The 12004-nt window shown below is 43.3% G+C and overlaps 1 protein-coding gene across 7 annotated transcripts in view; it reads right to left on the bottom strand.

Annotated features, from left to right (window-relative positions):
• The window catches only part of Parl (presenilin associated rhomboid like), a 40929-nt gene that overhangs the window by 8125 nt on the left and 20800 nt on the right, over nt 1-12004 (bottom strand). For all 7 annotated transcript variants that reach the window (XM_004834911.4, XM_087186821.1, XM_087186818.1 and 4 more), the window contains 3 exons: nt 4364-4459; nt 3662-3811; nt 2143-2213 (listed from right to left, as the gene is read on the bottom strand). In XM_004834911.4, the coding sequence (XP_004834968.4) occupies nt 2143-2213; nt 3662-3811; nt 4364-4459 (317 nt within the window). The remainder of the gene's footprint in view (nt 1-2142; nt 2214-3661; nt 3812-4363; nt 4460-12004) is intronic.

Here is a 12004-nt window from a genome sequence, read left to right as displayed (position 1 = left end):
ACAGGGTAATCACTGCCTGCGACACGGAACTACATCACATTCCCGCAGCTCTGTCCGACCTTCCAAGTGGGGCATGGCAACTTCCACAGCGACCAGAACCACCTCAGAGGGTGGTCTGCTTATCCCCATACATCCTGCCAGCTCACAGCGGCCCTCGGGTACGGCATGTTCTAACGCCCATGTCTGCAGCTATTCTGAAAGATCTGCTCCGGCTGGTGCTGGTGCTTCAACATCTGCCCCCAAATCTCTCAGTGCACAGTGGGCAGCAGGGGTGGCAGTGTCACTAAGAGTGCAGGCAAGACTGGACAGCAGCTCATTGCCCTCTAGGCTTCAGGGAATACGTGCAACTTAATATCCTAGGAATATATCTGAACAGAACCTAAAAAAGTCCAACAACTTCCAGAAGCAATCAAGTTGAAACCTTACTTTCTAGGAGGAAAAAAAATAAAAATATTAAAATTTCGTCCAAAATAAAGCAAATGTAATTTGCTGATCTGATCTGAAAGAACACTGGAGTTATAGGAAATCCCTCTACAGCACATCTTGTATTACTGGGAACAGTTCATGCGGAGAAACAGGCTCAGAGACGTTGTGTACTAAGTCCTGAAAATCACAGCTATGTGGGTCTCAACTCACTCTACTTCAGACAGCGCGCTGCTGCGCACACAGCTTGGACTGCAGCTTCTCATCCACAGAGGAGGCTCAGCTGTCCAAGGGCCCATCACGTCCCTCCCGATGCCTCTGGCCAGCAAGTCTCCTCCCCTTAGGACCCCACTGCCCTCGGGAGTTTTCACCCCTTTCAGTGTGTAGCAGATGTGTGTTTTTTTTCTAGTACTGGAGATTGGACTCAGGACCTTGCACTTATGAGGCAGGCATGGCACCACTGAGCTAAATCCCCAGCCCAGATGTGTGTTTTCTCCTCAGCCAAACTAAATTTGAAGGCCAAGTCCACTTCCAAGTCATCTTAGGTCTTCGCTGCCTTCATGCAAGGTGTTTAATTGCTGAATAGAGAGAACGATTTGAAATACAGAAATTATACCAGAACCAAATCTTACAGAGAAAACACTTTATAAAGTACAAAAAGGAGGAATTAGGAAAGCACATAGGTCACAAAACAAGATGTAGGCCTCATTAGAAAAAGTAAGTACACACAAATCTAAAGAATGCACCAAGTATGGGATGATAATTTTACAATCTTTTCCAGAATTGAACTGTTTTAAGAGTTCCTTTAAATATGAAATCTCCTATTCAAATACACTTAAATGTATTAGTATTTATATGTGGACAAATTGAATGTGCAGTCATTAAAGAAACATTAATGCCAGGGATTTGGCTCAGTGGTGTTGCCACCTGCCTCATAAGTGCAAAGTCCTGGGCCAGGGATTTAGCTCAGTGGTTTCGCACCCTGCTGCGCAAGCGCAAGGACCCGAGTTCAATTCCCGGTACCAAAAAAGAAAAATAAGTGCAAGGTCCTAGGGCTGGGGATTTAGCTCAGTGGTTCCAGCACCTGCCTCGAAAGTGCAAGGTCCTGAGTTCAATCTCTGGTACCAAAAAAGTAAAAAGAAAATAAACATTAACAATTTCCATGTCTGAACTGAAGACTGCCACTGAACACAAAACATGCTTAAAAAAAAAAAAAAGGCTGCAGCACAGTGCCTAGTAGTCTTATCTACACCAGGCACTCAAATATTGATGCCACAGGAGATACAGCACCCAATTCCAATCTGTAATTAGATTTCCAATGCTGGATGAGGTTTAAGGGGGTTAGATACTCACTATTCTGCCCTATTCCTCTTGGTTTGAACTCCGTACCAGTTAGGATACATAAATGTTCAATGGTACATACTATAGCCTGAAAATTAGTTTCACAAATGAATTCAAAATGAGATATGGTTCATTCAATAATATTTTAGTGCTAATCTCCTAGTTGGAAAAATTTTTTTTTGGCGGTACCAGGGATCGAACTCAGGACGTTGCACTTGCAAGGCACCACTGAGCTAAATCCCTGGCCCAGTCCTGGTTTTGATAATTATACTGTGGCTCTGTAAGATGTTAGTTAACACTGAGGTGAAAAGCATATGGAATCTATCTTCATTTTGCAGCTTTTTAAAAGTATATGAATTTAAAAGTACAAATACTTACTGCACCAAGTGATGGTCCGTATCTTCCTGTGGCAACTTTACACACGTAACTGACAAAATTGGAAATAACACCTGAAAAATAAGTCATATTTCAACAGTTGAAGTAAGGTATAACAGTGGTTCTTATTCTTGATCTCCACACAGACTAAGCATCAGGCTTTACTGGGGCACTGGCATGATCACTCCCCCATCACTACCACTAGTTTACAGGGAAAGAAAACCCTGTTTCTTTCTCACCATGTTTGTGCTGATGGACATAGCGTCACTGACTACCTCAGTCACACCTCCCTCATTTAACCATGAAAAGGAGGCTGGCTCCCAAACCCACCAGCAATCGCACATCCTCTGGGGTGTAGTCCAGACTCGCCACATCAGAACTCTGGAGTAAGACACTAAACTAGATGGTCTCTCGGGTTCCTGTGGCATCCATGTTATTTGAGCTCAATGTGGCTTGTTTTAAAAAAACAACTTGCTGTGCAACAGGAATTAATGGCATCTGAAAGAGACCATTTGTGCCTACAATGATAGAGCTAGTACTTGGGGAAAGAACTGTATCTACTATGAGGGCAAAAACATTGCTTCACTTTTACTTCTGGACTAGCTATATACACACACGAATATTCAATTAACACTAATTAAGCACTCATTTTGGGCCTGGTGGTTGATGCACTCTTTTTCTTAAGTCCTTACCATGAAAAGTGTCGTTACCTCCAGAAAGGTGTAGTCATTTCTATGACACCACACGGCTAGCAGCAGAAATGGGATCTGGACCTAGTCTTCTGTCTCTAAGCTCAGTGCTTTTTCCCTACAGCACAGCTGCCAGATAAACAGTTTTTAAGTGATGTAGGACTTCAGAAATGAATTTTTGTATTTGTCTTAAATAAATTCTACAAGTAAGTGAGGTAAATAAAATCTGAGCAACTGTTCATTGTGCAGCAGCTAGCTACCTGGAATCGTGTACTGTGCTACCATTGCCAAGGTGAAAGACAGAGGAGCACTAGAAGCAGCTCCAAGCCAAGGCAAAGTGCAACCTTGCAAAACAAAGACAGAACACACTTTAATACTCTCCACTATCACACTGGATACCACAGATTTAAAGCTTTCTGCAAGCCAAACTATGGGAGACATGAACTTAAGTGTGTTTCACACAGATCTGATGACTGAGACAGCTGGAGATCTATGTGCCATTAAATTATAAAATGGAGGCTTGAGCTAAAGAAATCAAGGCCCAATGAGGTTAAAAATGACATGCTGAAATTATACTCTAATCCTTAACTTCTGTTTATCCTAATTTAAAGCTAAGCACACCTAAGTAATTCACTGAAAAGGAAATCTACAAAATGAGGAGCAATGAGGTCAACAGTGCCACCAGTCAGTGGAAGCCTCCTTCACATACAACTTGAGGAACAAGTGTGTCCTCGGTGCTCCCTGTGTAAGGAGTACGGTATCAGTTCCCTTCGTCCCTTCTGCAGATGGCTAAGGGCATCACGGTCTCCCAGTCCTGAGGTAGAGGACATTACCTGCAGACAGGTACACTGCCATGAACTGCTCCTGACCCAGGATGCTCACGATGCTGGAGGAAAAGCTCCACAGAACATACATGTTTGCTGCCATGTGGAACAAGGAGAAATGACTGAATGATGACAGCAGCATCGGAGAACAAAGGACCTCTATAAGAGAAAGGAAAACAGTGCAGTCATCGCTGGACATAGAGCCAGTTTAGACTCTTCTCATTATAAATCAACACAGAAAGCAAAAACAGCCAGTTACATAAGAAGACGTAAGACAGCCTTTTTCAAAGCGATAAAAAGCTTTCTTACATCTCTTTTTCTACTTAGTAAGCAACCAATGAAAATTCTCAACTCAGTGAAAGCAATTAGTTCTCATGGCAAAAGTTAGAGATAGAATGAGTAAATTATTTCAATTATGAAGCTGTATATAATACTATCTGCAAAACAAAAACAAGACACCCTTGCAGTGATGGCAAACCTTAATCCATTAAATATTTAGACAACTTGTGTGTGTAAGGCGCATGGGACACAGTAGTAAGAGAGCAAGCCCCTGTCCTTACAGAGCTTACAGTCTACCCTCCAGATTCTGCTTATGGTACTGACAAGCAACACATTTTTCATAGCATTTCAATTACCACAAAGCATATTTGGTTCAAATTATCTCTACCTCAAAATAAAACCACACAGTGATTTAAATCAAAAGTGACTTACTTGAGGCTGGATTAGATGTAAAATATCTGATCATCGTCCGCTGCAGAGCAGGCACTCTCCATAAACAAAATACAAGAACATTTGCAGTTATGATACCTGCAAAGTAAATACAGAGATGATAAAAATCAGAGCTGAAAAAGTCTGCTCTACAACAGAAACCACCTGAGTAAGAATTTCTACCATAATTCTGTAAGAGTACTATATCAAAATTGTCACAGGTTGGTAAAATCAGGATTCCCGGAGAACTACCAATGTTCTGGAAGCTCACACCCTTTACCTAGATTCAGTTACTTTACTTCTTCACAACAGTTTACTCTTTTCAATAACCAGGCCCATACTTATTGTTCCGTAATGGCCAACCTAGAGACAGGCGCACAGAATTAGGTTCTTTGGCCAAGAGTAGATGTGGCTAACACCATGACTATCCAAGGGGACAGCACACTGCTTAAACTTATGCACAGCTCAGAAACCATGGATCTTTTTTGTAAGTGAAGGTCAGTATTCTGAGAACAATACTCATTTGATAGGGATTTAAATCAGGAGTGATCTAGGAGAATTCTGCAACTGCTTTTATTTTAAAATGTTAACATGTGGGAACTGGGTAACTATCATTTTTCTGCAAGAGCTCATGTTGCAAGAACTATCACTAAGCTGAGGAGGTTTCATTACAGGATTAACTAGTCACTTTTTAGGAAAAAAACTTATTCTTAAAAACTATGAACTTCAAAAAATACACTGAATTGGCACACTCCTTGCATATAGTAGGCACTCCTCTACTTGCTGAACTGATTAAAGGAACTGAACAGTTATTTGTTTTTCCTTCAGGCAACAGGTAGGTGGCACTTCCAACTCCTCAGTAATAGCAGGGACCAACTCCAGCAACATTCTGGTTAAGACTTTGTAGCATCTCTGCTGGCTGCTCCATCTTGGAGTTTACTCTGGCTTCCACATCTGCTCTCCCTGGAGTCTCAGTTACCCGCTGGCATTCCCGGTCTGCTCCGCTTTTGCTCTCTCACTTGAAACTGGGTAGCAAAGAAACCTATTCTTTCAGACTCTGAGACCTTTTTTCAACATTTACAGTGAGGGCGCAGGGTGTACCCTGAGATTGGTGGAGTGTCACAATTTGATTGGGAGCATTTTCTCCTTTATTCAATAGTACATTAAATGGAGTATACTGCCTTTCATTTGACTGATTCCATTAATTGTATCGGTTGGCTCTCCAGTGAGGATGCAACAGCTGTTACGCTTTCATGAGCAGCTGGGAGGCTTTCAGGGATGGTGAGAGGGCCAGTGTTGGTGAAGGAAGGGAGACAAAAGTAAGGCAAGGAAGGCACTGTGTGTCTCTCCCGATGAATAACCTGGGATAAGCGAGGCGGGCAGAGCCTCTGCCATCGCAGAGAGGGAGTCTTGGGAGGTTTATGTGGGAGCACTGGGTGCTCCCTTGTTCTTCAGTTTGTTGCAAAAGTTGAACATCTTTACTGCCCAAAATCCCCTCTTAGGTCCAGGTTATTGTACATTGTCACTGATAACCTTAGGGTAAAGCAGATCTGAGGGTAATTTGGCCACCATCAAAAAGACCAGTAGGGGCCGGGGATTTAGCTCAATGGTTCCGCCGACTACCTCGAAAGCACAAGGTCCCGAGTTCGATCCCCGGTACCAAAAAAAAAAAGACCAGGTTTTTCCAGGCTCAAAGCTGCTTGGGGTTTTGGAGTTTACTCTGATTGTGATTCAATGTAGAGAGCAAGATGAGGTCCCAGGTACAGTACCACTGACTAGCCTGAAAACAATGCAACTGCTACCCTGCCTGCTCTGTCAGTTCCACAACCAGAGACTCAGAGCAACACAACTTCTGGGAACCCCCACAGCAGGGCACTGCAGAGTGATTACAACGAGGGAAACACCTGAAAGGGGAAAGACACCAAAGACATCAAGGCTAACAGGAGCTGAAGAATTAACACTGCCAAATGTTCAATCCAAATGCAAAACGCCTTTATGGGCAAAAGGACAGAGCACTGGCACTGGATGAGATCAGTCAAAAATCTCTCATTTCACAGACCAGTGGTTTTAAAGGATTCAGTCCATGGTTGGCTGGCTCCAAGGCAGAAACAGCATGGCAGAAGGGCACAGCAGAGGAATGCGGCTCACCCCATGGCAGCCAAGAAGGAGATAAGATGGGAGGAAGTGGTGACAAGAACATACTCTTCTAGTCACCCCCTAGTGACAACCCCACCGGACCCTGCCTCCTGACAGCACAGTCAGCTATGAACTCATCGGGTTAACCCACTGATGAATACATGAGGCTCTGGGAGGTCATTCTAGACCTAAACCACAAGAGCGGCCTCACCCCTCCCTCAGCCTGTTTCCTCTTCCATAAAATCTACCAGAAAGGCCTGGTGACGATGAACGAGACAGCACAATTTGACGTAGCAGTCGTAGTGACGACCCAGTAACAAGACAAAACGGTGGAAGGGAATGCGCCCGCAGGTCTGAACCCTGGGAGGCCTCTCAGTAGCTCTGTGACTGGTGGCATTTCAACCCTTCCCATCAGTTCCTCAGCTGTAAAATGAGGGAGATACCGCCCACCTCACCAAGACTGCAGAGACAGGATGCACATGCACTGTTTAGCGTGCAGTGCCGAGGGATACTGGTGCCTGCTCCCGAGAGGATGGCACAGCCCGAGTTCTGTGTGCATCTCCACCTAGAAGGGTGCTACCCGCTCCCTCCTGACTCAGTAACTCCTCAGACGAGCCCTGCACTGCTCTCCCAGTGCCTGCTGTGTCAAGTGTGAGGCAACGGATGGTGTCAGTGAGAACAGCTAAGTGAGGAGCTCTGAAAATTCTCTTCATAAAAGTAATAAAAGACTGTGGCAAAAACTGTCAGAATCAACTTTTAAGTACTCTTGGACACTAACTAAAGGCTTGCAGGGATCCAGGGAGCACTCAGGTAAGAAAAATGGCTGAAGCCCGTGTGGCATTTTAACTTGTGCTTGTCCCACCCCCTGCTCTCCTGTCACAAGCAGCTTTGAAAAAGCCTACATTCCCTGAGCAGCCGACAACCCTGAGAGGAAGCTGGGAGGACAGGGATGGAGCTCTTTCAAAGCCTCATTTCCACAGAACCACAATCCAATGTCTTGCAAGGCTCTGTATTTAACCTGACTGAATTCTCCAAATACAAAACTCCTTTTCCCAGACAGCATTTGTTTAGGGTTCAAGTCGGCCTGAGGTGCTAAATAACATCTGGGGCAAGTGAGAGACTGACCCCAAATCTTGAAAGGAAAAGCAGGGGAATAAGATTTCCATAGCAGCTCTGAAAACCTCCAATACATCCCAGGGATCTAGAATGCCATATAATAAAATAGACTTTAAGACAAAAGTTGTTACTAGAGGCAAAGAAGTATATTATAGAGACTAGAAAAATCACTGAATCCAAAGTTGGTTCTCCAAGATGATCAACAAAACTGACAAACTTTTCAGTTAGAATAACAAAGAGACTCAAATAACTAAAATCCAAATTACTGAAATCAGGAATGAGAGCAGAAAGAAATAAGGACCCCTGGGGCTGGAGGCACAGCTCAGTGGTTGACGGAATGCTTAGCCCTGGGCTCAATGGGGAGGATGACAGACTCCTGTAGTTGCATACCAATAAATGAAAAATATTAGATGAAACGAAAAAATTCCTAGACACAAACTACTTTAGTTGACGCAAAAAGAAACAGAAAATCTAAATCATTCACAAGTAAAGAGACTAAATCCATGATGAAGAAACTTTCCACAAAGCAAAGGCCAGAATCAAATGGCTTCACTGGTGGTTTAGCTTCCCAGGCCTGCTACAACAAACTACCACAAACTTGGTTTAAACAAAAGAAATTTATTTTAACACTTCTGGGGGTCAGAGGACTTCAGTCAAGGTATCAAGGTGTCAGCAGGGCCCTGCTTCCTTCTGAATGCACTGGGGAAGAATCCTCCTCCCTCCTGGATTCTGGTGGCTCCCTCACCCCAGCCCCTGCCTCCATCTGTACACAAGGCCTTTTCCGTGTCTTCCTCTGTCCTCTCCTCCTGAGGAGGACAAGTCACTGCCATGTGTGCCCTCCCTAATGCAGTCTGCCTGTACTGTAATCACTGCATCTGGAAAGACCCTATTTCAAAGAAGGTAACATTCTGTGGTTCTGGATGGGCAAGAATTCTAAGGGGATACCATTCAACTTATAGCTGGTGAACACCAAAAACAAAGGTGAATCAACAGCATTCTCAAACTCTCCAAAAAACAGAAAGAGGAAAGAACATCTCCCAATTCATTCTAAGTAGCCTCACCTTAGTATCAAAACCAGCTGAAGACTTCACAAGAGAACTACTAACATTGGTTTATGAATACCAAAGCTACCAAAGTTCTAAAGGAAATATTAGCAAAACAAGTCCAGCAGCCTATAAAGGATTATAAGGATGGAACTCATCACAAGAACAGAGGTTGGTTCACAAATGAAAATCAATCAATGCAATACAAAGTTGGAGGATTCACAATTCCGTTTCAAAACTTACACCCCAAACCTGCAATAATCAAGACTGTGTGTTCTGCTACAAGGGCAGACAGATCAACAAAACAGAACTGGGTCCAGAGATACACACACAATTAAGGACAACTGACCAAGAGAGATTATGTAAAGGTGCAAATTTTCAGTGATGAATGTCATTATATTGTATACCTAGAATGTACCAATAAAATCAAAAAACAAAACAAAAACAATTAAGGACAACTGTCTTCTGAGTGTGTGGGGCCTGGGATGAGACCCAGGCTCTTTCTCATGCTAGCCAAGTGTTCTATCACTGAGTTACATCTCCAACCCTTTTAATTTTATTTAAATTTTTTTTTTTTGGCGGTACCGGGGATTGAACTCAGGACCTTGTGCTTACAAGGCAGGCACAGTGTCACTGAGCTAAATCCCCAGCCCCTAACCCTTTTTATTTTTTTGATACAAGGTTTTGCTCAGTAGTCCAGGCTGGCCTCAAACTTGTGATCTTCCTGACTCAGCTTCGCAAGCAGTTAGGATTACAGGTATGTGCCACCATGCCTACCCTCAAATGATTTGAGACTAGTGTTCTGTTCAAAGGAAATTCAGTGAGGAATTCTTTTCAGTAAATGGTGTGGGTCAAGTGGATATTCACAGCCAAAGAATGGGTCTGGACCTCTACCTCATAGCAAATGCACAAATCGATGTATGAATTTATATGATTCAAAATGAATCAAAGGCCTGAATGTAAGAGTGAAAATTATAAAGCTCTTCCTCAGAAGAAAAGATTTAAATTTAGGTATAAATCTTTGTGACTCTGAACTAGGCTAATTTCCTTGAACTTAGAACCAAAGCCCCATGGAATTCAAGAAATGACTGAATTGAAACAAGCTACAGCATGGGTGAACCTTACAATCGTTCTGCTAAGTGAAATCAGCAGGCACAAAGGCCGCATATTATGTGACTCCACTTCTATGAAAGGTCCAGAATATGAAATCCATAGAGAAAGAAAGTAGATTAGTGGTTGCCCAGGGCTGAAGGAGGCAGGGGAATGGGAGTGACTGCTAACGGGTATGGGTTTCTTTTTGGGGTAATGAAAATGTTTTGAGATTCGATAGATTCATGCCCTTGTGAATATAATAAAAACCACTAACCTCTAGCCTTGTAAATGGCAGAATAAAAACGTGAATTATAACTCAATTTTTTAAAAAGTAAAGCACTGATGTGGGAAGCACCCCTTGGTTCAGTGACCTCTCGCCTATCTTCTTAAGCCAATGAAAGGCCGTGTAGCCTTTTCTTTTCAAAAAAACCCAATTCACTCTCCTACTTGGAGCCCAACAGCTAAGCACAGGTGCCCTTTTTGGGGTGAGGCGAGTCCCCCTCCAGAGTCCTCTACCCGAAGTGACTGCCAAGTGACCAGACCTGGTGACAGGCGCAAGCACCACCCCGAGAGGACTGAGCGCAAGCATCCCTACCTCGGGGTCTTGGAAAGCGGCAGGTGCAGGAGTCAGCCTACTGGCTGCTCTCTGGAGCCATTTCTCTTCCTAGGCAGCAGCCACACAACTAATTACAATCTGGGCCCACAGCTACACGGAATCAAGAGGAAACCCATACTATTCATCTTCCATCTTCCCACTGGGATGGAGACAAAGTTCAAAACTAATGGGAGAAAATAGAAACTAATGCGTGAAAAAATTAAAATAAGGGAGGCAAGGCCCTTTGATATCGCTACCCACCAAAAGCAAAAGCAACACCCACTGCCTCTGCAGGTGAGGGTACAGACCCTCCTCTGTGAGCAACTCTCCAAATCGGTCTACCCTACACACAACTTACAATCGCTGGAAGGGGAGGGCAGCCAAACTCCTGTGAGGGAATCTTGGAAATTAATTTAAACTCTATACATTATTGGAAGATGTGTAAATTGTTATGCTCACATGTATATACGGAATACTATGATTCAGCAATTCTATTTTTCAGTAACTTGGCCTAAAAAACATACTTGCTCAAGTATGCAAAGATCTATATACAGGGATATTCACTGCAGTATTATTTATGGAAGCAAAAGACTAAAGAAACCTAAATATTCACAAAGAGAATACTTGCTGAGTAATATTCTTTCCTATGGAAAACTACAATGCTATTAAAAAGAGAAAGGCTGGGGTATAATTTCCATTTCTTCATTTGGGTGCTGGCTACGTGGATGTGCTCACTTTTCACAAATTAGCTGAGTTGTACATTTGATATGTGCATATCCCTCCAAATAATATTGTACTTCAATGAAATATTTTAAAACCCAACAGACCTGCATCTACTGACATGGAATGTCTTTAAAGCACTAAGTGAACAAGGAAAGTCCAGGTGCAGAGAATATGTTACATGCTACAATTGCTTCGAACTTCAGATGGACAGGTAGGTATAAACGCCCACCTACAACTAGGTGCTTTGGGAGAATACACAAGCAACCAAAGCAGCAGTGATTATGCAGAAGAAACTGTGGAACTGGAAGCTCAGAGTGAGAAAGACTGTTACCACCCTCTGTATCCTTTACTACTATTTTCTTCTGTTACCATGCACATTAATCATTTTACAATGACAAAGTCTAACCTAGGGAGCCATAAGGGCCACTTCCTCCCCCGGGTGGCAGCCTGCTGGCTTGGAACAACGGGCTATGAATCAGCAGGCAGACACTCAGCACTGGGAGGGGCGTACGGTACCTAGTAGTGGTCTGTACAGCAGTACAGTACGGGAGCTGTGAAGTACATCTGATCCCATCTCCACCCTTTCCAGCTGTGGGGCCTCAACCTGTTATGTAAGCTTCGGCTGCTCCACCTGAAAAATCAGGGCTCTTGAGATCAGTCGTCACTGTGCACAGCCATGTAAAGCACCTAGCTTAGTACTTGAAGCCTAGGTGGCACTCAAGCATTACTTTGCTCTTCTTTCCCCAAAAATAACCTGTCTGAAGACTGGAAAGCCAGGAGTTACAGAAAAGTGCCTGATTAAAAGGTGAACATGAACTAGCAGATCAAGGGGAGTATTGCCTTATCAGCAACCTCAGGAGCAGGAAAGGACATTTTACTTAGAAAAGTAAAAGGAAAGAGAAAATTTAAACACAAAGAAAAAAAAAGCTTGATGAAAAC

Source organism: Heterocephalus glaber, unplaced genomic scaffold (genome assembly GCF_053883595.1).
Source record: "Heterocephalus glaber isolate CG9 unplaced genomic scaffold, H.glaber_assembly_v1.0 deba00001504, whole genome shotgun sequence".
In the NCBI taxonomy this organism is placed as follows: domain Eukaryota; kingdom Metazoa; phylum Chordata; class Mammalia; order Rodentia; family Bathyergidae; genus Heterocephalus; species Heterocephalus glaber.
Note: the sequence above shows the minus strand (reverse complement) of the source record. Positions and strands in the feature narration are given on the sequence as shown.